We start from the raw sequence: 23,443 nt of genomic DNA, 5'->3' as shown, positions 1-23,443 counted from the left end.
TGTTCTCCCTGACACTGAGGGTGTGTTCCAGGAGAGGGAAGCTCTGTCTGTGCTATTACATGGGTGTGTACCTTTGTAAGGCAAAGATGAGATTGCCCATGGGTGTGTGGACAATTTCACACTGCTTCCTGGGTAGTAAGTTCCTGGCAAATAAACTCTCTGGCTTGGAGGTCTTTGAGTTTACTGTAGTAAGGAGGCATTCTGGCTTAGCTCATATGGTTTCTTTAGGGTTTTTTAGTACGACCTCCATGTATACCCTGTCTTATGTGTGCCAACCATCAAGAGGTAAATAGATAAATATGTGTGTTTTGCCAGCATTCTGGATAAATATGACAGATTATTGACAAAAACAGGATACCTTCCAAGTATGTCCACCACAACTCACTGTACTTACAAAGCGAGAAATAGAGTGAAGGTGTGTTCTTATCCAGAATACATGGGAAACAAGAAAAAAACCCCTTTGAATTAACACATTTTTCTGGCAACCTACATTTCTTACTAAGCTGGAAAGGTAAAATGACATATTGCTACTTATTAAAAGAGAAAACCAAAACTGTTTCAGTGGTGGTAGTAGTCTGAGATTTGTTTTTATTTTCAGGAAGACTTTTATGGAAATAACCTTGATTTTATTAGGTTGTGTTGTATTTTATACCACAGTCAGAAAGAATGATTACATTTAATATGGAAAGCTGAACAATTAACAGAGTTAATAGTCTTAAAGATAAGATAGGAATGCTTTCAATATGTGATCCTGAGGTCATCAGATTTAAAGAAAAAAGCAAGAAAACCACATGAACAAAACCATTATTGTATAACTTTCTCTTCACAATTGCTGCAAAATTTACTTTGAGAAATTATTTCTTACTCAAATTTACAGTATCACTTCTCTCAAAGAAGTGCTTAGCAGTTTGACTAATTACACAGTTTTAAAACTTTTGCTTACCTTAGGGTGTTATTTCTTGGCTGTCAGTAGTTGATGACTTGACTCAGACTATTTTATACTACAAACTGCTGTGTCATTCAGAATTTGAAAAATAGTGCAGGTGTCCAATATGAAAAAAATCTGCTGTGAGTGAGTCTGAATACTAGTGAACAGTATAAAGCTTGAACTGACATAAGACCAAAAGCTGTTCATCATTAGCTTCTTTCGTCAGCTGCTCTAATTCCAGGACTGCATTCTAATCCACCTAAAGCTGAAAGAAAACATATTAATATTTTACTATAGTGATTTAGTATACATTAATTGTTCATGATATACTTCATGATACCAAAAATCCCCCAGAAAGCACATTTTTATGAATGCAAGATTTGACTCTAAGAAGTTTCCTTAGCAAAACATGAAAAAATAGTATGAAGAATGTCTTTCCTATAGCATACATTTTTCCATATTAAAAAATCAATTGAAATGAGTTTTTATATGACATAAGTATGAAGGGTCAATCCATTCCCTCTCTTTAGCAGTCACTAAGGGGCCTGTTTTGGCAGCAGTGAAGAAGTTCTGCTAATAGCAGAGGGAATAGCAGGATTTGATCATGTCATACATGATATCTTCCATCTTACATTCATTCCCTTATTTTAAATTTACTTATATGCCAGAATGTTGTCAGGGCTGGCATTTTGAAGTAAAAAATATGCAGTAGATATGTTTGTAAGCATATGATTTTGGCATTAAAAAGCCGGATAATATTTATAGAACATATTATCAAAAAGTGTAGACTGAAGAACAATAGATAATTCTAGTTAACATGTAATAATTTTTATTTTATGCTAAGTAGCATATTAAGGCAATGAATCATTTTTATGTAAGTAGTAATTAGTTTTATAGCAAATACTGTACAAATACAACAAATGGTTGTAGCAAATACAACAAATTCTGCTACAGAAGAAACTTTCCAAACTGAGCCATCAGGTAACATAACATTGCAGTGATTTCCTAAACAATATTGGCTGTCAACAAATAGCTTTTCATCAATCTTAATTTGATACACTTATTTAAGCAAAAGAAACCTTGTACACTTCCACTACTGTGAAATTACACTTTGTGAGTAATTTTTCCCATTACTGCAGGCAGTAAATATTCTTAAATTTCAGTCATATTCCTAAATATCTTTATAAATTGACATATTTTGTACTATTTGTCTTCTGTTGTGTATAGGAAGTATCTGTAGTCATATCAGCTGCTCTTTTTAGGAAGTATATTTTGCAGTTTTTTGATATCTTATTAAATATAATAATGGATGAATGGTTTAGAGGAAAATGAATAGCAGTAGGTTGAAAAGGACAGCCCCTGTGGAGACTCTCCAAAATCTGAGAAGAATTTATGCAAGCAGTAACACAACTATAAATACACTTTGGTTTAGGGATAGATCTGTGAATTATACAAGAATCCTGTTGTCATAATTATGTTACTGGGCTCTGCTGGAGTCAGGAGGAGAACTGGCCTGAGGCTGCATCTACATGTCCACAAGGAGACAGGATGGTTTGTGTCTCTCAGGTAACCCTGGGGACATGGATATTAGAAGGATGAATTTTGAAAGGCTTTTTTGGTAGGTCTTTTAGTGTAAATTTTCCTCGTTCATTGGTAGCTTGTCTGTCATAAACTGCTTTTAAAAATATTAATTTAGTTATTTAATCAAGAAGTTAATTTATGGTGCTCTTTTACAGCTACTTTTACTGAGTAGGAACTGCAGACACTTTTCCATTCAAATATGCATTTCAATGCTGTATATACAGTTACTCGTTCTTCTTAATTAGGCATAAACTGGGTAGTTTTCCTGTATATGTAATCTTTATGTAACTATTTTTTAGGAGTGCAAAGGGTAGTTTTCTGTAAAGAATGTATTGAGATAATAACATTTGAAATTCTGCTATCCAACATTTGAAAGCACCAGATTAGCAAGTGAAATTCTGCTGTTCAGCTATGTATTTGGCACAGATTCAAGCAGCTTTACAGGAGGGTTTTTAACTGGGTTTGTACACACCATGTCTACCAACTGATGAGCTGTGGATCTACCCAGAGATTCTTCATTACAGAGAAGGTGATTAATATTTCTTTTCCCCCTGTACATCTGAATGGTGCTTGGAAATGCCATGCAGCCGTCACATCTTGTAGAAAGAAGGGTTAGAGCAGGAAGCAACTGTCTAAGAGGCTGCAGGGTACAGTGCCTGGAGCCATTGCAGCAGCACAGGGTGTGATGGAGGGGAGTTATGAACTGGCCTTGCTGCAGCCTTGTGTGACTGGAAGCCTTGCTTAAGGATACCTACAGAGCTAAGTCATTACCAGTGGGAAAGAACATTACCAGCTGTAAAATAAGAGATTTTACAGCTGTCTTTAAAAATATGTAGGTGGGTGATTTGGGTATAGTTTGAGATAGTCCATAATCATATCACATTTCCTTATTGTTCTGAAGTGAGAGAGCAAAATGGCATATGAACTTAGTTTCTACATAGAACAACCAGAGTAGTTTGTTTAGAACTGTTCGTACCATACATTGACAGCAAAATGTACAGCAAAGCATGAGAGATAGGAAGCTTCCTGCATGTCCTTGGGTTCGTGCAAGAACTGGAACCAGAACAACTCGTGATAAGATTATTTCAAAAAGCATTCCAGGATTATCAGAAGGGTTGCACTGTATCATAAAAGAAAAAAAATACCCAGGTAAAATACAGCATGCAGAAGCAGTTTTCCAGCTCCTCCCATTGCTGCACGCAAGTGACACAGTTATAGTTAACTTTGGATTATCAATCACTGTGAAACAGAATGGGAAGGTTGTACATTTGAACAGCTTTTCCACTGCTTTTGCATTCAATGATGCGGCTCTCAGAACCAATACTGGACATGGAAATGGCAAACTACAGTGAAGTTTTAGATCCAACGTATACAGCACTGGAGTTTGAAACTATGCAGATTCTGTATAATGGCAATGGTGAGTTCTGCCCTTTGAGGCAAATTCAAGCCAGTTAACAGAAAAAGTGTAGTAATGCTATAAGGTGTTAGTTAAATGTTTTATTAATGGAGCATTTGGGAGTTATTTTCAAACTACAAATCTGCTCTCTTACACTTCATCGCTGACTCTGAGTTAGTAACATTATAATTCTTTAAGGAAAATATAAGAGAAGTTATATATAATAAAGTAGCTGTACTGTCACCAGTCGGTTAATCAAAGGAAAAAAAATGGTCTATTCAGCAGTTGTTTTATTTACTGTAAGACGAATGAATAACTAGTATTGACAGTTTGGACATGGAAGTATATTTTGTATATAACTTTCAGAAGGAAAGGAAAAAATTATCTAGAGGTTTGTAAAAAAAATAGCTACTGTTTATTGATGCCTATTTTCTAATTGTTATACTAGTATTTTTTTTTAAGTATTAATCTAGCCTTTCTAGCTATGTGCATATATGCACAAGAGAGACTTAAAAATAATCACATCAGCTTTTTAGAGGGTAATGTTTAGTTGAGAAAAAGTATTTGCGTTTGGCTAATGTAACACTTTAGGCAGATTTTTTATATGTAATTTTTGAGAATTTTTCTCAATAATTTATGCTTGAAATAGAAAGCATACCATTTCATTCTGCCATCTAGTACTGACAAAAAATACTGTGAATAAAAGTATCAAGCAAGTTAAACTATTCAAAAATGGCCTTTCAAATCTTTTAATACACCAAAAATGTTGGTTTATTGTGTCTTAAAGTATAACTCATAGTTCTATAGTAGTATATATTTTTAAAAGGCATAACTGATATGTAGTGATTTGCAGGAAAAATATTTAGCACCTGCCATATAGAACCTAATTAACTTTTTATTGTTGGGCTTTAAGTTTTATCTGAATTTCTGATGTTCAATTACAGCAAGCTTAGTAAACAGAAGGTTAGATTTGGTTATTGATTTAGGAAGAAAAACCAGAACTTTATGCACTAACTAAATTTGTAGCTGTCGACAATGATTATATAACTTTAGATGATTTCTCTGCTTTTTGTTCTAATATGGGTATTTCATTGGTCATATGTTTTTGCTGAATAGCACTCGTTTGGATCAGTTAATGTTAAATAAAATGAGAAGGCAGATTAGGGAGGTTGTGCTTGGTTGCATTATGTGTTGGTGATAGAGCTGGTTAAATTATCACTGTAAGTGATTAGCTTGATAATTATCAGGTGAAGCCTTTTTATGTTTAGAGTTTGTTTTGAGTTTAGCCAAAGTATTTTCTTATAGCATTTATAAAAACATTGTATTGTTACAGTGCTAGTTTGGAACTGAAAGCTGCCCCTTATGAACCTTCTGGTGTATCTTTTCTAGCTGTTTAAATTAATTAGGAACATTTAGAGAAGTTTAACAAGCCACATTTAGGGAGATTACATAATTCTGTTGAAATCAAAGAATTTTTCAACATCAGGTCAGTTGTCTAGACATTTTGGTTCAGAAAAATACCAAAGAAAATAAGTATACCCTTTTATATCTATATGCGCACAACTTATATTGCTGTGAAATATTTCATCATAACATTTAAATATCGTGTTTTCAATTATTCTGCTATATGATGCAAAGCTACAAAACTCCAAAAGAAAGGTCTTATATTTTTCTGAAGCAATTCTGTAACCTAGTTTAAAAATATTTTGAAATTTTCCAGTCATGACAACCCTCATTTTAAAATAAATTCTTTATAGAACTGAATTCTTACCTCTAAGAATGCTTTTTTAAATTTTTAATGTAATTCCTATCAATTACAGCTCAGTAAAACAAAACAAAACAGAAAGGCTGCTTCTCTCTGTATCTAGAGAACTCTTTAACTTTTAACCTTGGTGGGACACAATTAAAATTTTACAATGTATTTGTTTTATACATTTTGGTTGGATCTTTACAATATGTGTAATATTAATCAATATTAATAGTTTTACTGTTCATCCTGCATACTGTTCATGAACTCATGTATTTGACTTTTGAATTCATTTTTGCATATCTGATTAATGTGGCACTCCTTCCTATCCTGGACAAAACAGCTACAAATGTTTAGGGTATATTTCCCTTCCATTTAAACCAGAACCAAAACAGAAAAAGCTATTTTGCAGTTGTTTCTTTGAACACATCTGTTAACATTGTGACTCAAAGAATAAGTATATCTGGTTTGATTTCAGGTGAATTTAATCAGTAGTGTTTACCATATTCAGTGACTAATTGTTAATCACATAGCTAATATTCTGTGCAAGGAAAGACTGCACCAGTGCTCCTGTCAAAAAAGTCTTCAAGGAAATAACAGACATGTTAAGAGTATGGTAATACTCTTATCATGTACTTTTGTTGGTTTTTTTTAAGTTGTACAAAATCTTTCTTTTTTGTTTCTTTTTTTAATGTCACAAATCTTTGTAAGAGAGTTGCCAGCTATTGCCAGCTTGTATGAGAACTGATACATGAGATCTTTACCAATTCAGGCTGCTTTGTGCCAAAGTTCCTATTCATGTTAGTAGGAACATTTATAATTATAAATACAGAAGCACTCTTTTAATTTTCAACCCTTCAGCTGAAAAGAGTTTAAAACATGATTATTTGTTGTTATGGACTTCATAAATTCTTTTAACATCTCTATCACTTTGAAAATGTTCATGTCAGTAAGAACCAGATGTAAACAGATGGGTCATGCTCTATAAATTTTAAGTGGCAATTAAAAAAGAAAAGGCTAGAAAAAGCCTCTGTTTAGGTACAACTTGCTCATGGGGTAGATTTTGGAAGTCTTATCCATAACTCTGTATGTTCTTGTCTCTTGTCAGACAGTTCAGGAGAAGCTGTCAACATGAATGCTGCTGACAACGGGGTCAGCAGTCTTTGTGCAATATGTGGAGACCGAGCGACTGGAAAACATTATGGTGCTTCCAGCTGTGATGGATGCAAGGGATTTTTTAGACGTAGCATAAGGAAAAACCACGTCTATTCATGCAGGTATTTCAAAAGTTCTAGGGGCACTAAATTAATGAATTTAAGCAAAAATTATATTCATACCTTATCAGAAATTTTCAATTATGTCAGGGGATTTTCAGCTTTTTCTTAAGGACTGCTACTTGATATTACACATTCAAGAAACTATGTTCCAGGTGCTTGATGATATTGTTGATATCATGACATCACTGAGAAGCTGTTTCACTCTTTTATTTATGATTACAAAGGTCATCTCCTGAAAAAAAAAACCAAAAAAAAGGAAAAATGATCATATTTTCACTTCAATGAAAAAATTGTAATACTTAACTGTTTTCTAAAATTCTTTCCTTATGCAGGTAGTTTCTTAATAGAAAGTCTAGGATTTATGGGTCTTGTTTTAAGGACTGTACAAACACATCTGCACATATTCTCACTTGGTGTGACACACAGGTCTTTTGAGCAGCCATTTCCCCCTGTCTGTCTGAATGGCAATCTGTTAATTTCCAAATGGTGCCCCAAATATCACACTGCACCATGTTTGATGAAATTATCTGTGTAGGCTCAGGGCTATAAAATGTCCGTTTTGAGTTATGAGCAGAGTATATGGAAAACTCAATGAGTTTGAACAAATCACTGAAAGGGTATATTGGGTTTTCATGCCAAGATTTTGGTAGAGATGTGGCTAAAAAAGTGGATTCTTGTGAGAAGCTGTCAGAAGTGTCCCCTGTTTCTGGTGAAGCCAATGCCAGCCAGCTCCAAGATGGCTGAAGCTGAGCCTATCAGCAATGGTGGTACTACCTCTGGGGATAATGTATCCAAGAAGAAAAATAATTATTATGAAGAAAAAAATTGTAGCCAGAAAAGAATGGTGACAATGTGAGAGAGGAACAGCTCTGCAGACACCAAGGTCAGTGGAGAAGGGGAGGATATGCTTTAAGTGCTGGAGTGAAAATTCTCCTGCAGCCCATGGTACAGACCTTGATGAGGCAAGTGTCCCTATGAAAACCATGGAAATCCACAGAGGAGTAGATATCGACCTGCAGCCCATGGAGGACCTGCTGCTGGAGAAGGTGAATACCTGAAAGAAGGATGTGACCCCATGGGAAGACTGTGCAGCAGCAGGCTCCTGGCTGGACCTGTGGCCTTATCAAAGGAGGACCTCACACTGGAGAAGGTTTTCTGGCAGGACTGTTAACCCTGCAGGGGACCCATTGCTGGAGCAGCCAAATCCTAAAGGACTGTGTGCTGTGGAAAGCACCCAGCATTTAGCAGCTCATGAAGAACTAAGCCCATGGGAAGGGCTAACATTGGAGAAGTTTGTGGACAACTGTTGCTGTTGGGAGGGACCTGACAATGGAGCAGGTGAAGACTGAGAGGAATCCTCCCTTGCGCAGGAAGCAGCAGCAGAGACAACATGTGGTGAACTGACTGTAGCCCCCAATCTCTGTCCCCCTGTGCTATTGCATGGGGTGATGATAAAACCTTTATAAGAATGCCTTGTTACTGGAGATGTTGTTTCCTACACTCTACTTTGGCTGTGTAATATTCTTATAAGGAAACCTCTCCCTTACAAACATTGTCCAGTGATATAGCATAGACATACCACTAAAGTGGTGTGTTAAGAGCTGACATAAGTGATTTCAGCAAGAGCTCTGCTTTTGCAGAGTCTGTTTACCTAACAAACACATGCAAAGAAAAAAAGGCAGATCTAGACAGAGAGAGGGGCAAATGGCTCATATGCATTCCCTTTAGGCACACCTGTAGATGTGCATAATAGCCTGGGTAAGCTGTCTTGCAGTGTCATGCTCCATGTATTTCCTCAAGTCTTTATTTCATTGTTTTGGTTCCTCTCATTTCCTGTTTAGGTTGCCACCTGTAGTGATAAAACATGCAGCTTGTTCATTGTTATCTCCCAGAAGGAGTAAACACTGCCAGAGAAGGGTAATGGTTTTGCAGCTCAGGGGCTTCTCCATGCCGGCAACATATGACTTTTTCTTTGATTGTCCTTTCCTTTTCTATTTGCAGCTTAATTTTTTTTCCACTTCCATTTGATGCAGCCAGTTACTGACATACCTCACAAATCAATTGAGGTGTAAATGATGTACATCCCTACAAAATTTTCCATACTTGCCTAGTCCAATGCATACATGTGTTTATACACATACTTATATTCCTGGAAAATTATCAGGTTTGCAACACCTCTCAAAACTGTTTAATAAAGAAGAATAATCAATGCAACTGAAGAAGAGAGTCTGTGATTATAGACATTATTCTGACAGGACAGAGTAGTTGGTTTTCTTCTTTGTAATCAGGGTGCTACTTTATTAATGCTGTAAACATTTACCTTTTCTTGTCTCTGATAGATTCAACCGACAGTGTATTGTTGACAAGGACAAAAGGAATCAATGCAGATATTGTCGTTTAAAAAAGTGTTTTCGAGCAGGAATGAAAAAGGAAGGTAATGGAGTCATTTATTATTTGATATACAAAGACAAAAAAATCTGAATTAGCTTTGAAATATAAAGAAAATTCTAAAAAACTCCAGCAGAATAAACCAATGGAAAGTCTGCTACAATACCTTCATAATGGGAAAGTGCTTTTATATTTAGGTGAAATATATGTCTTCTAACTTTCAAGTGGATAAGCAGTCCTAGAACTTGGAACATTAACAAGTCCATGGATTTAAAGTGAATTTGTACCTGTTTAATTCATTAATTCTTTCACCAAAATTCATTGATTTCTACATATTGAGCCATATGCTGGAATACTTCAAACCATGAGATTTTACTTAAAATGTTTACCAAATCTGAGTAATAAAATCTCTATCTGGCTTTTTTTTTCCACCTGCCCTAAGTAATGACAGGGCCAATTTACTGGTTCTTCCCTTAAATTTAAACATATGAAGCATTTAAGCCAGACAAAGGACTGTAAAGTTGAGTGAAAAAGTAGTGGGAACAGTAGTAGCAGCTGTCAGTGGAGAGTCCACATTAATTAATAAAAAAAATCTAATTTCCCTAGGGCTTAATATAGGAAAATTGTTACTTAGCATCTCACTGACAGATATGAGAAGCATGTGTCACATTGATTCTTCAGTCAAAGTGGAAGGACCAGATCACCACAGGAGCAGAGCAACAGGGAAAGAAAAGCAGTGCAAATATTAGAGAGTTTATTTTTTTGTTTGAGCTGTTGTTTCAAAGGCAATAATGATGTAGAGGCAAAAGATGTCCTTATCTGTTTCAAATACACACTCAAAAGTGGTTTGTCACAAACTTTGCTACCTTTTTTGTTTGGAGCATGGTGCATGTGTTTGCAGGCCAGTCTGAAATGTGAATGCTTAGTTCTCTTGTAATGTGGCTATCATTCTTTTTGTCTGTACAAAGGAAACTTTTTCTTTATGCTCTTAAGTATCTGTCCTGTAGCAGTACTTTTCTAGTGATCAAGTTATTGGTATGAGATAAAATGGATTTTTCTCCTTGAAAGCTGTATTCTAAACAGTGTTACACAGGGTATGAAATAGGTTTGCCTACTATTGTGCATCTCTTTTAAGAGACTTTGGCCTTTTGGAATTTCAGACATTAAGTCAGTAACATATTGTATATATGTTATGAATCTGATGTGAAGAAAGAGAATGATCTGTGAATATGCAGAGCCCTAGAAGTTTTGCAAATAGAAGAACTTTACAGACTTTCAAAACCTGGAATTAAAGAATAGTTTATCTCAGAAGAGACATCTTGAGTTCCTCTAGTTTAGCTTCCACTTAAACCAAGGCTGACATCTAGGTTCAGTCAGGTTGCTTGGGACTCTGTCCAGACAGATTTACACAGTCTGTGAGAGGGGAGATTGAAAAACCTCTTGCTCTACAAGCTATTCCAGTACTTGACCACCCTCATTGTGAAGGGTTTTTTTCCTTCTAACTAGTTAGAATATCTCTTACTGCAGTTAGAGTAGTGTCCACTGGTTCTTCTCTTTTCATTATGCATCTGAGAAGAATAATTTTCTGTATGCTAACAGAAATGAAGACCCTCACATCCGTGTTGCTCCTCTTTTTTCCACATAAGCAAAGATGCCTGTCTCTACTTCACCTTGCGCATCTTGTGGATTACATCTCCATAGCCCTCTGCTGGACATTACCTAGTTTTCCAGCATCCTTCATATGATGAGAAGCCCAAAACAGAGAAATGCTCGTTTCTCTCAAGATGCTAATGCAGCCTAACACGGCAAAAAATTTGTAACCCACTTAACGCTACTCTGCCCTACTCTGATTCCACTGAATCTAAGACTTTCAACATTGCTATTGTTTGTTATAACCTCTCTACATGATCAGGGCATGTCTCGTAGTATAAATAAGTATAGTACAGAGTCTATGATAGTTCCTCACATTTTTAGAAAATCTCTTTTCTTCAGGACAAAGAAAACAGAGGTTTCAGTTATTAAAAGGGTTACAAGTCCTCTTTGAGCAAATGTACCACCCTCCTCATGAAGTCTCTGTTTAAGGCAATTTTAGCCTGAATTGATAATAAAGCTTTAGCCACATAGTCTAGTCTAATAATCCAAAATTACATGTATGTAGAAGAAAATTAAAGCATCCACACTATAGTTTTAAGTGTGCTCCACCAGTGATTTTCACTGCTGCTATATCGTCAGAATACCTTACTGTTTTTGCAAAACTAATCAGTGCTGAACTTATTTTAATTACCTATGTTTGTTTCGGCATTGTATGTTTGTTTCAGCATTCTTTTACAAAAGGTTATATTTTCTCTTTCCTGTCTACAACATAATGTGTGTTTATCACCTCACAAGATTTCTTCCTATCACCTTAATAAAAGGCCCATCAGTGAATGTCCCCGCAAAAAAGTTAGCACACCTCTGGAATAAACTGTGTGCACTGTTCAGATAAACCCTGAATCTACTCAATGCACAGAGGGGTTTTTTTAGGTTTTTTTCTAATTGAAACTTGTTCTACTACTCCTAAATTCTGTAATGCAGATTGTTTCCTACACTATAGCAAACATATCTTTGGGAATAAAGCTGCTGCTCTTAAAAGACAATGAAATTGCTCATGCAATAGAAAGGTTTCCACTGGCACAATTTTTTTTCCCTTTTTTTCTTCTCCTTGGCCTAATCTTTCACTACAGATCTAGGTTTCAGAAGGATCTGAATGTTAGTTTTTATTTTTTTTCTTCTTCCTTTAGTTTAAAAGTATACTTTCTTGCTTCATAAGCTTTGCATGTGCTGACTACAGATTCCTTATCTCAAGCTCTTTCAAATGCCTGTTTTTGGACCCCATGAGACAAAACTTAATGAATTTACTGTCCTAAAACTTTTTTAGTGTGCTGGTTTTTGGGTTGTTTTTTTATCCCCCTGTAACTTAGTTAATGTTTTGTAAACTGGCTAGGAATGCAATGTCACTGAGGAGGAACATGAGATTTAACTTTCAAAATTACCTTACTAGTGGAATAAATACATGATTCATTCCTGTCTCATTGTTTCCTACAGCAGAACATGTGTAGGGCTTTCATACTTCCTCTGAGAGATACTTTTTCAGTGGTGATGCTGTACCACTTGACCTGTTTGGTAGTCTGGAAATGTCCATTTCTGCTGTTATCATAAAGCCTGACTTATTAAATTGGTTGAAATTGAGACCATGTGTTCAAGTTCAATGGAAGAAAGAGGTTTGACTGTAATTAAGCTAGTGACAGCAGTGCAGATGATTCAGTGTCTGTCTGCAATTAGTTATACATGCTTTTTACAGTCAAGTAGTGTTCCAATAGAGACTATAAACATGTATATCCTCCTTCCTCATCACTCAGAGCGAAACACAGATCATCTTCTTTGAATGGCATACCTTTCAGGTCTTAGAGTTATCTTCTGGAATCTAGTAAAGTTCTGGAATTATTCTTTGTGTCAGTGTTTACAAGTCAATAAATGAGATAATTATTCTTTTCCAGCTGTACAAAATGAACGGGACAGGATAAGTACAAGAAGAAACACTTTTGATGGCTGCAACAGTCCCTCTATTAGCACACTGTCACAAGCCGAGACACTCTCCCGCCAGGTACTGAGATCTATCACAAAATTATTTAGTGACGTTAAGACCACTTTTACTAAAAGTAAATACTTCTTAATTTCTTATTGTATCAAAAATAATTATTGAGATTACTTTTTTCCTACTTCCAAAATGCACTCAGCTTCCTCTTCTCAACGGAAGAAGCAGTAATAGAATACATTCTTGAAGCATAGTCAATAAAAAAATTCTACTTTGTCCAGAACAATGTGTCTTAGGCACCTTTCTTAATAAAGGTTTATGGTTCTTACTGCTTTTAAATCTATTGCTGTCTTAGGCAGCTGGTGGCATCTATCTATCTTTGAAGCAGGCTTTCCCATGAAACATAGGGAAAAATTTGTCCAAAGCCATTACATTCAAAGAGGTGTGGACACTCATTTCCTTACATTCTTTTGAAAATCCCATTTTTAATATCCTTAGACATTATAAGTAAGGCAAACAGAAGTGTTCCAACTGCAGTCTATTCACATCTCGCTTTTAAATTTTCTTTGTCTCATCTGAACTTCATTTTCTCTTTTTCTTTTTTTTTTTTTTTCCTATTGAATCAATTGCTGAATGGAACAGTCTCCAGTCCTTTTCTGCACCTCAGATAAATCATGATCATTGATTCTGCATTCTTGCACCTCTTACTAGCTTGCTTAGAATTTAACTGCCACCTTTATGATTTCATACTGACTGATTTATACATCCCCAAATGTTTTGTAATCTCATTCTTTATCAGCATCTCTCTTAGGCTGGAACTGCCTGTAAAGAATTGATGCAGGAATTACTGGGTTATAGTCTTTGGCACGTATTGCATGTCCGGGCAGACTAGATGAACATAATGTACCTTCCTACCTTTCCTACCTATACACTATGAAAAATATAGCTATATTTGTCTCCTTTGTAATTTTTGAACCTGCTTATTGTGCTTTTTTTAATACTCCTTAATCATTTCCAACTGGTATATGCAATTCAGAAATAAGAACTGTCTTGAACAGAATCACATCCTCAGCTGTTTATAACACAAAGTTTTTTTCAAATAGTAGGTTCTTGGCCTAAAACATCTCCTTGTGTATACACAAATTTATTGTACTTACTATTTGATATTTTTTAGTAGAACAGAATTGCTTCCACTATGTCAAGCATATATGAAGATACAGTCTTGGCCTCAAAGTCCAAGAGACTCCATTAACATGATGGAAAAGCAAAGAAGTCTTAAAAGTACTTCTCCCTCAATTGAATAGGTCTGTAAGATGAGTTCAGTCCTGAGAAGAGACTTAGAGGAGGTGGTAGTGTCCCAAATGATTATCCAAGTACTTCAGCTGTGAAATGAGGAAAAGGGTGGCATTCATCTCTTTTGAAATGTTCATATGAAATAAGGAAAAATAGATATTTTCATCCCTTTTGAATTGTTCGTAATAAATAGGGAAAATTAGTAATTTTATTCCTTAAGATCCCTTACAGGGGGGAATTATCTAAGTACAATTTTTCTCATACAGACCTGGGAGAGGCTTCCAGGATTATGTAAATATGAAAAGGGCATGATGGACTCTCATATGAGTACAGGTATCTGTTCCTGAAGGTTTTCAGAGCAACTGGGATACAGTGTTATATTTTCATGTTCATCAACTCATTAATGGGTACAAGTTACACTGGGAAAATTTCACCTCAATATAAGAAAGAAATGTTTTACAGTGAGAACAAGCAATTACTGGAGCAACCTTTTCAGGGATGTGATGGAATCCTCATCACGGAAGATTTTCAAGATGCAATTGGACAGGGTGTTAGATAATCTCTAGGATTCCTTTTCCATAAAAGTTTGGATTAGATGATCTTTCAAGGTCCCTCCTAACATGTGCTAATCTATGATTCTGTCAAGTCAGTGAGTGCTGTGTTGTACCCCATAAATGAGAGGCAGGTTAAAGCAATAGAGAAATAGAAATTGAAAAGTTCATAGCTTCATATCCTTGTCAAGACATGCAATCCTAGGTGTTCATAATGAACTCCATGGGAGTCATCCCACAAACCCCCAGCAGAAGTTCACCAAGTAATTTCAGCATGGAGACTGTAGTTTGTAATGTAAGATGTAAATTACAAAAATGCACAGCTTTGATTAAATATATTAAGGGAATGACAATGTATTAACTCCATGGATCAGCATGTCTAACAGTTAAACAATCTACCTCTTCTCTACCTTCTTGTATTATCTTCTAGCTGCTGCATGGTTAGTATCATTTTCAGGTAGTTCCGAGTGTGACCTACTATCAGAAATCTCTTCTTTGTACCTTTGAATCATGATCAAGACCCCTTTTACTCTTCTGGAAAAAAAAAAAAAAGGAAATGTATTGAATTTCTTTACTGTCTTTCTGTACTGAAGTTTTTCTAGACTGAATCGTTCTGGTAGCTCTCACCTGAATGAATATCAGTATTTTCAACCTCCTTTTTGTAGAGGAGATGCCAAAAATGGATTAATGATTATAGCATGGATTTCACACATTCTCTGTCTACAAAGAGGCAATACCTCTAACCATTTTCCTACGTGATAGCCTTTGAATTATGTGTCTGAGGTATTTTCATCTGCCTAGCTGCTATATTTCCCTGAGAGCTAATGTTCAGCTGGTTAACTGACATAAATATCTAAGCTGTTTTCACTGTTTTACACTGCTGAATTATGTAGGAAGCACAGAGCTTTAGTTCTGAAGTACAACTCCTTTTGACTACTCAGGGATAAGGGATTTCGCTATAGATCCCACTGTGGGGTTTAACATGGGTATATGAATGAAGAGAACTGGCAGGAGTCAAACTAAATACTTTCCACCATCCTGAAAAGTGTAGGAATGTGGTAGTGGAAGACCAAACAATTAATTTCTTTTCCTGAGGAAGATAATCATGCTACGTAATTTCCCAAATATGCTTTTGGTAATAATACATAAAGGGAAAGTCAGTTTTATAGGCATTGTACAGTGATCTTTTTGTTTTCCTCTTTTTCTTTTTCTTTTTCTTCTTTTTCTTTTTCTTTTTCTTTTTCTTTTTCTTTTTCTTTTTCTTTTTCTTTTCTTTTTCTTTTTCTTCTTTTTCTTTTTTTTCTCTTTTTCTTTTTCTTTTTCTTTTTCTTTTTCTTTTTCTTTTTTTCTTTCTCTTTTTTCTTTTCTTTCTCTTTTTCTTTTCCTTTTCCTTTTTCTCTTTTTCTTTTATTTTTTTTTCTTTTCCTTTTTCTCTGTTTCTTTTTTCTCTTCTTCTTCTTCTTCTTCTTCTTCTTCTTCTTCTTCTCTCTTTTTCATTTTGTTTCCTTTTTTCTTTTTTTTTTTTTTTGCCTTTTCTGCTTCCTTTTTCTTTTTGTTTCCCTAGTATGATAGCAACTATAAACTGGCCTTACCTTCTTGAGTTTGCCTTTATCTTAAGATGGCTTTCCTGCCTGGCTCAAGAGAAAGCCTGGTTTTGTTCCTTTCCTTGAAATATCATTAAGAATTTCAGGAATTGGCTCAGTAGAAGTGCCTCAGCTTCAGGCCCAGAAAGATATTGCTCTCTTGCCGTTTCACAGAACACCGTTCCCTGCAGGTGGTCTAATACACACTCATATCCTTTACATTTCCTCTGAAACATCTCAGGCCTCTGCCTATACCACTGCTTCATCATTACAAACCATTCTCCTCCAGGCACTAAAACACCCCTGTTTTACCTTCTACAGTTAATGATACTTATCTTTCCACTAGAAGAGCATGCTACCCCTTTATCATTCTCTTTCTCTTATTATCACTGTCCCTTAATATTACTACATGCCACTATGAGCTCTTCTTTTTTTCTGAAATGAAGTAAATGTCAACCATTTTAAAGAAAAAAAACCTCAAAACACCTCCCTTCTACAAATGAAAAGAGCTCTAGTATTTTTAAAAATAGTATTTTAGAATGAGAAGATATTCTATTATGATATGATTAATTAAAGTTTTAGCATATTGAAATGCATACTGGTAATAATGAGAAAGAAAAAGTTATAATTTACGTACAGGGTAATGGTCCATATGGTCAAGAAATTTCTCAAAAGTGCCTGTGATTACTGCTGTGATTTTTTCTTAAATATGTGATTATCAATGAAAATAAAATTATATGAAATTAAACATTGTTCATTTTTTTCTCTCATTATGGCTAGATCTCAATCTCCAGTCCTGGTGCTAGCACTGATATAAATGTTAAGAAAATTGCTGGTGTTAGTGATGTCTGTGAATCTATGAAGCAACAACTTTTGGTCCTGGTGGAATGGGCTAAATATATTCCAGGCTTCTGTGAACTACCACTCGATGACCAGGTATAAGAGGAGAACAAAGAGAAAATTCTAATTACTGCTCTGTTATTCCTGTGATATTTAAATGTCAGGATGAAGCACTCATTCTTTTTTGTCTGAACAAATAGAGCTGGGTACTAGTCCTATCCTCTTAATTTATTTTATTTAAGCTGTGAAGTAACACCACTATAACAGAAAAGACATGAACAAAAAGAAACAGCAAGGAAGCATGGCTTTAAGTGTTTTGTTCTTTCTGTAGTGTTTTGGAAGCAGAACTTTTTCTCACCTTAAAAAGTATTTCTTTCATGTTCACCTTTCATTATAATATGGTATAAGACAGCATGTTATTTAATTTGAAGCAAGTCTTCTCTACTTGCAAAAACCAAAAGCGATTAGAATCTCAAACAAATTCCAAACATAATGGTATCAGTCCATAGCATATAATCTTTCATGCAATACAATGTACTAAAATTATATTGTATATAATAAATGTAAGGAAAAAAGGCACCAAATCTTAAAATTTTATAAGAGTTATTATGACAGAGGTCTGTTCTACACATTACATCTGTAATATATACTAATATATCACTGGCTTTCAGAGTAGGTTGTGCTGGCAAACCCAGAACCAGAATCTCCGCATTGTGGGAATCAGTTCTCTGACGAGCAGCCTCAGGAGGAGATGAATTCATTGCTTAGGATCTCTTGATTCCACACCAAAATCTGATTCATCTTAAAAATCACTCTGTGAACTGGAATTGTGGAAATACTTCTTTTGCTTCTTCAGTCTCTCAGTTTTTTAACAAAATCCTGCAAGTGTTAGGTTATCCTTGGTTTGGACTGACTCATTCCCCTTTATATTGTTCCTCAGGAATATAGGTGTGTTTCAGGCCACAGGAAACTCCCCAAAAAAGTTAAATGTCTTTGCAGACCGACAGAGTACATAAGTTCACAAGCTCAACATACTTGAATAAATTTAAACTGTTCATGTGAAAAAGAATTTCAAATGTCTTTACTACACAAGGGCAACAAAAGCAAGCAAAAAAATATTGCTGCTTTTATTGTTAAGATAGCATGGAGGAAAAGAGAAGGTATCAAATATCATTAAAATGTTCCTATCTGCATTTAAAAAAATAAAATATCAGATTAGAGTTATAGGCTGAAAACACCCCTGCTGTGCTTGAAGAGTACATGTTGGGAAATACTCTGAAATCTTAAGTATATTAGAAAAATAGGGACAAAGATGTTGAGAGATAAAACAAATGCAACCTTTTCAGTTGTGTTAGCTAGTTTCTAAGGGGCATTATGCATTCAGTTATGAAATAAGCCATCTGGTTTTGAAAAAAAAACAATTCCTGATCTGGGAGTAGCCTGATTTACAAACCACAGAGGAGACCAAAACAGCTAAGGTAACTCTACTGAGAACCTGAAGTCCTAACACATAAGTATTACCCAGGTGCTGTGTACCTTTATATCTCTCCTAAAATGACTGTCTTGGATTAGAATTACTTGTCAAGAGTTGAGTTCTTTGAGGAAATAAAGGCCATTGCTGAAATTTCAAGCAGACATTAAAACTAGAGGAAAGTAAATAGGTGACTAAGAGTAAACTAATAAACAGAAGTTCCTTCCTAGTACAAATTGGGATTCCTCTTTGTGGACAATAGTGGCTCTGTTAGCATATCTGGCTGTGTTGGGAAAAAGCTCTTTTAAGTGCTGCATAAATTTTTGGTTCAAGAGAAAAATTAAATACTGATAGAACCAAATTTATTGTAACAGTTCATTCCAGCCCACTGGAGTCTTAACTGTCAACTTAAAATGCTAGAGAAAACTTTGTCAAGGGAAGACAGACTAGGAAATAAATGCAGGTAGTATATTTATTGAGAAGTATTTTGCAGATCCTGATGTTTAAAATCTAGACAGAATGTTAGATATGACAGAGGATGACAATTTAATTACAAAGTGCTGTTTTTATGGTGTTCAGATTTTTACATTCACTTTACATTTTACATTGGAATCTTAGCAGTCCTCAGCATGTACCTAACACACAGTAATATGTATCCTCTTTTCTTTTGCTCTTATTGAAACTTACTGCTTTATCATCTAATAAGTCTGCTGTTTTTTTTCGTGAGGTTGCCCTGCTAAGAGCACATGCTGGGGAGCACCTGTTGCTTGGAGCAGCAAAACGGTCCATGGCATATAAGGACATTTTACTTTTAGGTAAATATTGGTTTTGTTTTACTTTCTGATGATGGTGTTATAGTACATTAGCAACGATGTAGTCACTTAAGTGGGACAACTGTTCTAGCACAATCAAAGCAATGCATTCTGTAAATGCTAAATAGCTATTAATGCCATAATGTCACGTGCCTGTTCTAGCAAAAGCAGGTGGATGGTTTCATGTGGGTTAATACAGGTAAAGGTATATTGGATAGCAGAAACCATAATTTAAGGGAGTTCCTGGCAATTGCCTCCTTACATTATCGTCCTTTCTGCACCCTTTCCCATAAAAAATTGGAATAAAACAACACCACCACAAAAGCAGCAATAAAAATCCCTTTGCTTAAGAAAGGAGTAGCCAGCCTGTTGCACATGTACCTACTATCAGTCTTCATGAAAACCATTTATCTGGAGTTTTCTCAGGAGTCCTTCAGATTCAGAGAAGACTACTGGATGAAATATTAGATAGCATGTTACCTGCAACTCACTTTCCCAAGACCACTCTCACTTCTTCCTCAACAGTCCCCATATGGCTACCATGTAAACATCATTCCTGCTGTCCCTGTTGCGTGGCAGATGGGTGCACCACAGCACAGTGCCGAGACACGCCTGCAGGAGCGTATTCTTGGTCAGCTCAGATGGCTCCTACGTTGGGTTGTATAAAGGGAATGTGGCTGTCAGGGAAGAGGATGTTGTCACTGATGGAAGCATATCTTCTAGTTCACGCAGCTGAGAGGCCCAGTTGCAAGATGAGATGTGTGCCCGTGTGAAGAGTGATGTGATGAGGCATTTGTTAGCCTTGTTTGACACAGTGGTCTGCCATTCTGAAGCGTATCTGCCAAAAAGGGTCCCATTAGACATGGTCAGCATTGGGGCTGTTTCCTGAGACAGGCTGTTGGTTGTCTTGGGCAGGATTTTTGATGTGAGGCAGGGCTATATGGAATACAGACTCAGACTTGTCTCTTCACTGGTGGTGCGGTACAAGGACATTTTCTACTACTTGTTTTCCTTCCTTTTTGGGCCTGCCGTTTCATAGCTCTGAATTAGCTTGAATTTATTTTTACCCATATTAAGACATTAAAAGAACAAGAAGGGCTTGGTCTCACCAGCAATCTTTTCAAGATAAAAGCTGTACAAATGTCTTTCTTTAGGTACTGATTTCGTTAGATACAGTTTCACCAACAAAATTAACAGAAACTAAGAAAAATAAATTTGCAATTTTATTTGGATTAGTAATAAGGTAATAAGGAAAACAATGATAAAATAATAGTAAGAAAATTATATATCATAAGCATCAGCAGATACTCCAAAAGAAGAAACAATTTGAGGCTTCAAGGCTTATTTTTGATACTTGGAGGCAGATATCTGTTTTATGAGTCATTTTGACATGGATCTCTTGTGATAGAATTATCAGTTTTTCTTTCAAAAACTGCATGGTGACTTCTGAAAGCTCCATGATATTCCTAGTATTCTCCAGCAGGTGAATTAAGATGCCATAGTGGAGACCTCCAAAATGGATATTAAAAAAAAAAAAAACCACAAAACCCAAAAAACTCTAGGTAAAATTATTTCTTAACTGAAAATTTTACAGTGCTACTAAATTTTATTAGGAACAACAGAAACATCCTTTAGAAAAAGAAGCATTTCCAGTGTCTCCTCTTGCCTATTGTCAAATCCTTGTTATTCAGCTTGGGATATATTATTTTAATCAGGGAAGGAGATATTTTAAGATCAATACATTGGTATATTTATCTGTTATTTAAACATAAAGGTCTACTTGCTTCACACTTGTACCTTCAAACACCAGCCTTGGTCCTGTGGACTAATCAGTAACTACATGTTGGCATACTTATATGTGCAGAGTATTTACTGGGGGACAGCTATAATTTGCACATATATTCTGTTTGCAAAGAAAAGTTGTGTGTGATGTAAGGGAGAGTTATTACTTAAAAAAATTAACTTGATCAAGCAATATGAAATATACTTTTGAAAACTGGCTTAATCTAGTACATTACATCAAAATGTTTCTATTAATGATATGTTTATATTCTTCCTCTCTAAGGCAACAATTACATCATTCATCGCAACAGCACTGAAATGGAGATCTGCCGAGTGGCAAATCGGATTCTGGATGAATTAGTTCGTCCCTTCCAGGAAATTCAAATAGATGACAATGAATATGCTTGCTTGAAAGCAATTGTGTTTTTTGATCCAGGTATTTTTACAAAAATATTTCTCAATTGTTTTATATGTGATTGTATTGAAAGTAATTTTTGTTAATGTAGCATCTGTTCGTGTTATCTAGCCGAATGGAAAAGAATAAAAAGAAAAAAAAGATGCTCCTCCCAAATTGTAATATGCCTTGACTTTAAGTTTTTGTCATTTTTTAAGATGCAAAAGGCTTGAGTAATCCATTGAAGATTAAGAATATGCGATTTCAAGTCCAAATCAGTTTAGAGGATTATATTAATGATCGTCAGTATGACTCCAGAGGAAGATTTGGAGAACTTCTTCTTCTACTGCCTACACTCCAAAGCATCACTTGGCAAATGATTGAGCAGATACAATTGGTTAAATTATTTGGAATTGTTAAAATTGACAGCTTGCTTCAGGAAATGTTACTGGGAGGTAAGCTAGCAATAATCTTGTATTATGTTGAATTTAGCATGTTGGGATGTTGAGGGAATCCTAATCTAAGGTACCACTCTGACTCACTGGCTGAGCTTTGTGTTTTGTAATTGTTAGCTAAAGCCTTCTTGTCTTGGCAGTTCATCTTGTTAACTTAGTCCTACAACAACAGATTTTGTATGTACTTCTCAGTAACTACTGGGTTGTCCTACAATTCCCTAGGCAGATGAAAGAATCCTTAGAAATGTTTCATGAAACACACTGTTATTGCAGTCAAAACAGTGAAAATAAACACAGTGCTTAATATGCTTGAAGTCTGGTTAAATTGTTTAATGAATACCCAGAGGCAATTATTCAAATTGCCAATCAAAATATTTACTCGTGGAAATGTAATTACTGAAGTATAAGTCACTAGCAACAACATGCTCGTTTGCATTGATATATGCTCACGTTATTTTTGCAGGTACTTCTAATGATGCCAGTCATCTGCATCATCCAATGCATCCTCACTTAGCCCAAGATCCATTAACTGGCCAAACTGTCCTCATAAGTTCAATGTCTGCTCCTGTACATGCAGAACAGATATGTAAGTAATTGCAAGTTAGCCTTCTGTCATAACACTTCACTGTTTCAATTTAAAATATTAATTAGCATGGTGGCCTGTCAGTGTTCATAGAGCTATTTCATCATAATTCTTAAATTAAAATAATTGTGCATTAAAAATGTATGTATATAAATGGTGTTAAGTAATAGACTTTGACCTGAATTTAATTTAATTTTAAAAATCCAGCTCCATTCTGATATATCATTGTTTTTACATGCACAGTCTTTAATAAACTAAAAATTATGATCATTAAAATATCCTATTTCCCTGCATGTCAAGGCACTCCTTTCCCAAGCATGCAATAGGACTCCCTTTCGGTGCAGGAGTATATATATGTAGAGTAGACCAGGCTATAAAATATGTAATTATTTCTGTGTTTTTTTTCAGCAACTCCAGAAACTCCATTACCTTCCCCTCCACAAGGCTCTGGGCAAGAATACAAAATGTCTGCAAATCAAGCTTCAGTCATTGCACAGCAATCTATTTTGAAACAAAAATCATTGTGATAATATTTTTATCTCTGTCTTATCCTTCCTTCCTTCCCTTCCTTCTCTTCCTTTTCATGCACTAGATAGATTGGTAGAACACTTGCACATTTAAAATCTCAGGTTGATAAAGGAAATTATTTCCTCTGCAGCCACTACAAAGTGGGTGTTCCTTAAAACACCTCTTGATTTGGAAAGTAATGCTGTTCTGACTACTGCATACAACTGTAACTGTGGACGCTGCAGTCTGAAAAATATGTATAGAGGTAGATATTATTTTTA

The 23,443-nt window shown here is 35.4% G+C and overlaps 1 protein-coding gene across 6 annotated transcripts in view; it reads left to right on the top strand.

Annotated features, from left to right (window-relative positions):
* Positions 1 to 23,191, top strand: part of HNF4G (hepatocyte nuclear factor 4 gamma) — a 58,108-nt gene extending 34,917 nt beyond the window's left edge. For 3 of the 6 annotated variants that reach the window (XM_068186449.1, XM_068186444.1, XM_068186433.1), the window contains 9 exons: positions 6,761 to 6,929; positions 9,269 to 9,363; positions 12,854 to 12,960; positions 17,099 to 17,254; positions 19,357 to 19,444; positions 21,507 to 21,659; positions 21,836 to 22,072; positions 22,536 to 22,658; positions 23,064 to 23,191. In XM_068186449.1, coding sequence (XP_068042550.1) covers positions 6,784 to 6,929; positions 9,269 to 9,363; positions 12,854 to 12,960; positions 17,099 to 17,254; positions 19,357 to 19,444; positions 21,507 to 21,659; positions 21,836 to 22,072; positions 22,536 to 22,658; positions 23,064 to 23,182 — 1,224 coding nt within the window. In that variant the 5' untranslated portion in view covers positions 6,761 to 6,783 and the 3' untranslated portion in view covers positions 23,183 to 23,191. Of the gene's footprint in view, positions 1 to 2,360; positions 2,495 to 3,824; positions 3,927 to 6,760; positions 6,930 to 9,268; positions 9,364 to 12,853; positions 12,961 to 17,098; positions 17,255 to 19,356; positions 19,445 to 21,506; positions 21,660 to 21,835; positions 22,073 to 22,535; positions 22,659 to 23,063 lie in introns of all 6 variants that reach the window. The other 3 variants (XM_068186413.1, XM_068186402.1, XM_068186423.1) reach the window with 2 other exon arrangements.
* Positions 23,192 to 23,443: the final 252 nt, after the last annotated feature.

Source organism: Anomalospiza imberbis, chromosome 1 (assembly GCF_031753505.1).
Source record: "Anomalospiza imberbis isolate Cuckoo-Finch-1a 21T00152 chromosome 1, ASM3175350v1, whole genome shotgun sequence".
NCBI classification, from domain to species: domain Eukaryota; kingdom Metazoa; phylum Chordata; class Aves; order Passeriformes; family Viduidae; genus Anomalospiza; species Anomalospiza imberbis.
This window is presented reverse-complemented; position numbering and strand designations above follow the sequence as displayed.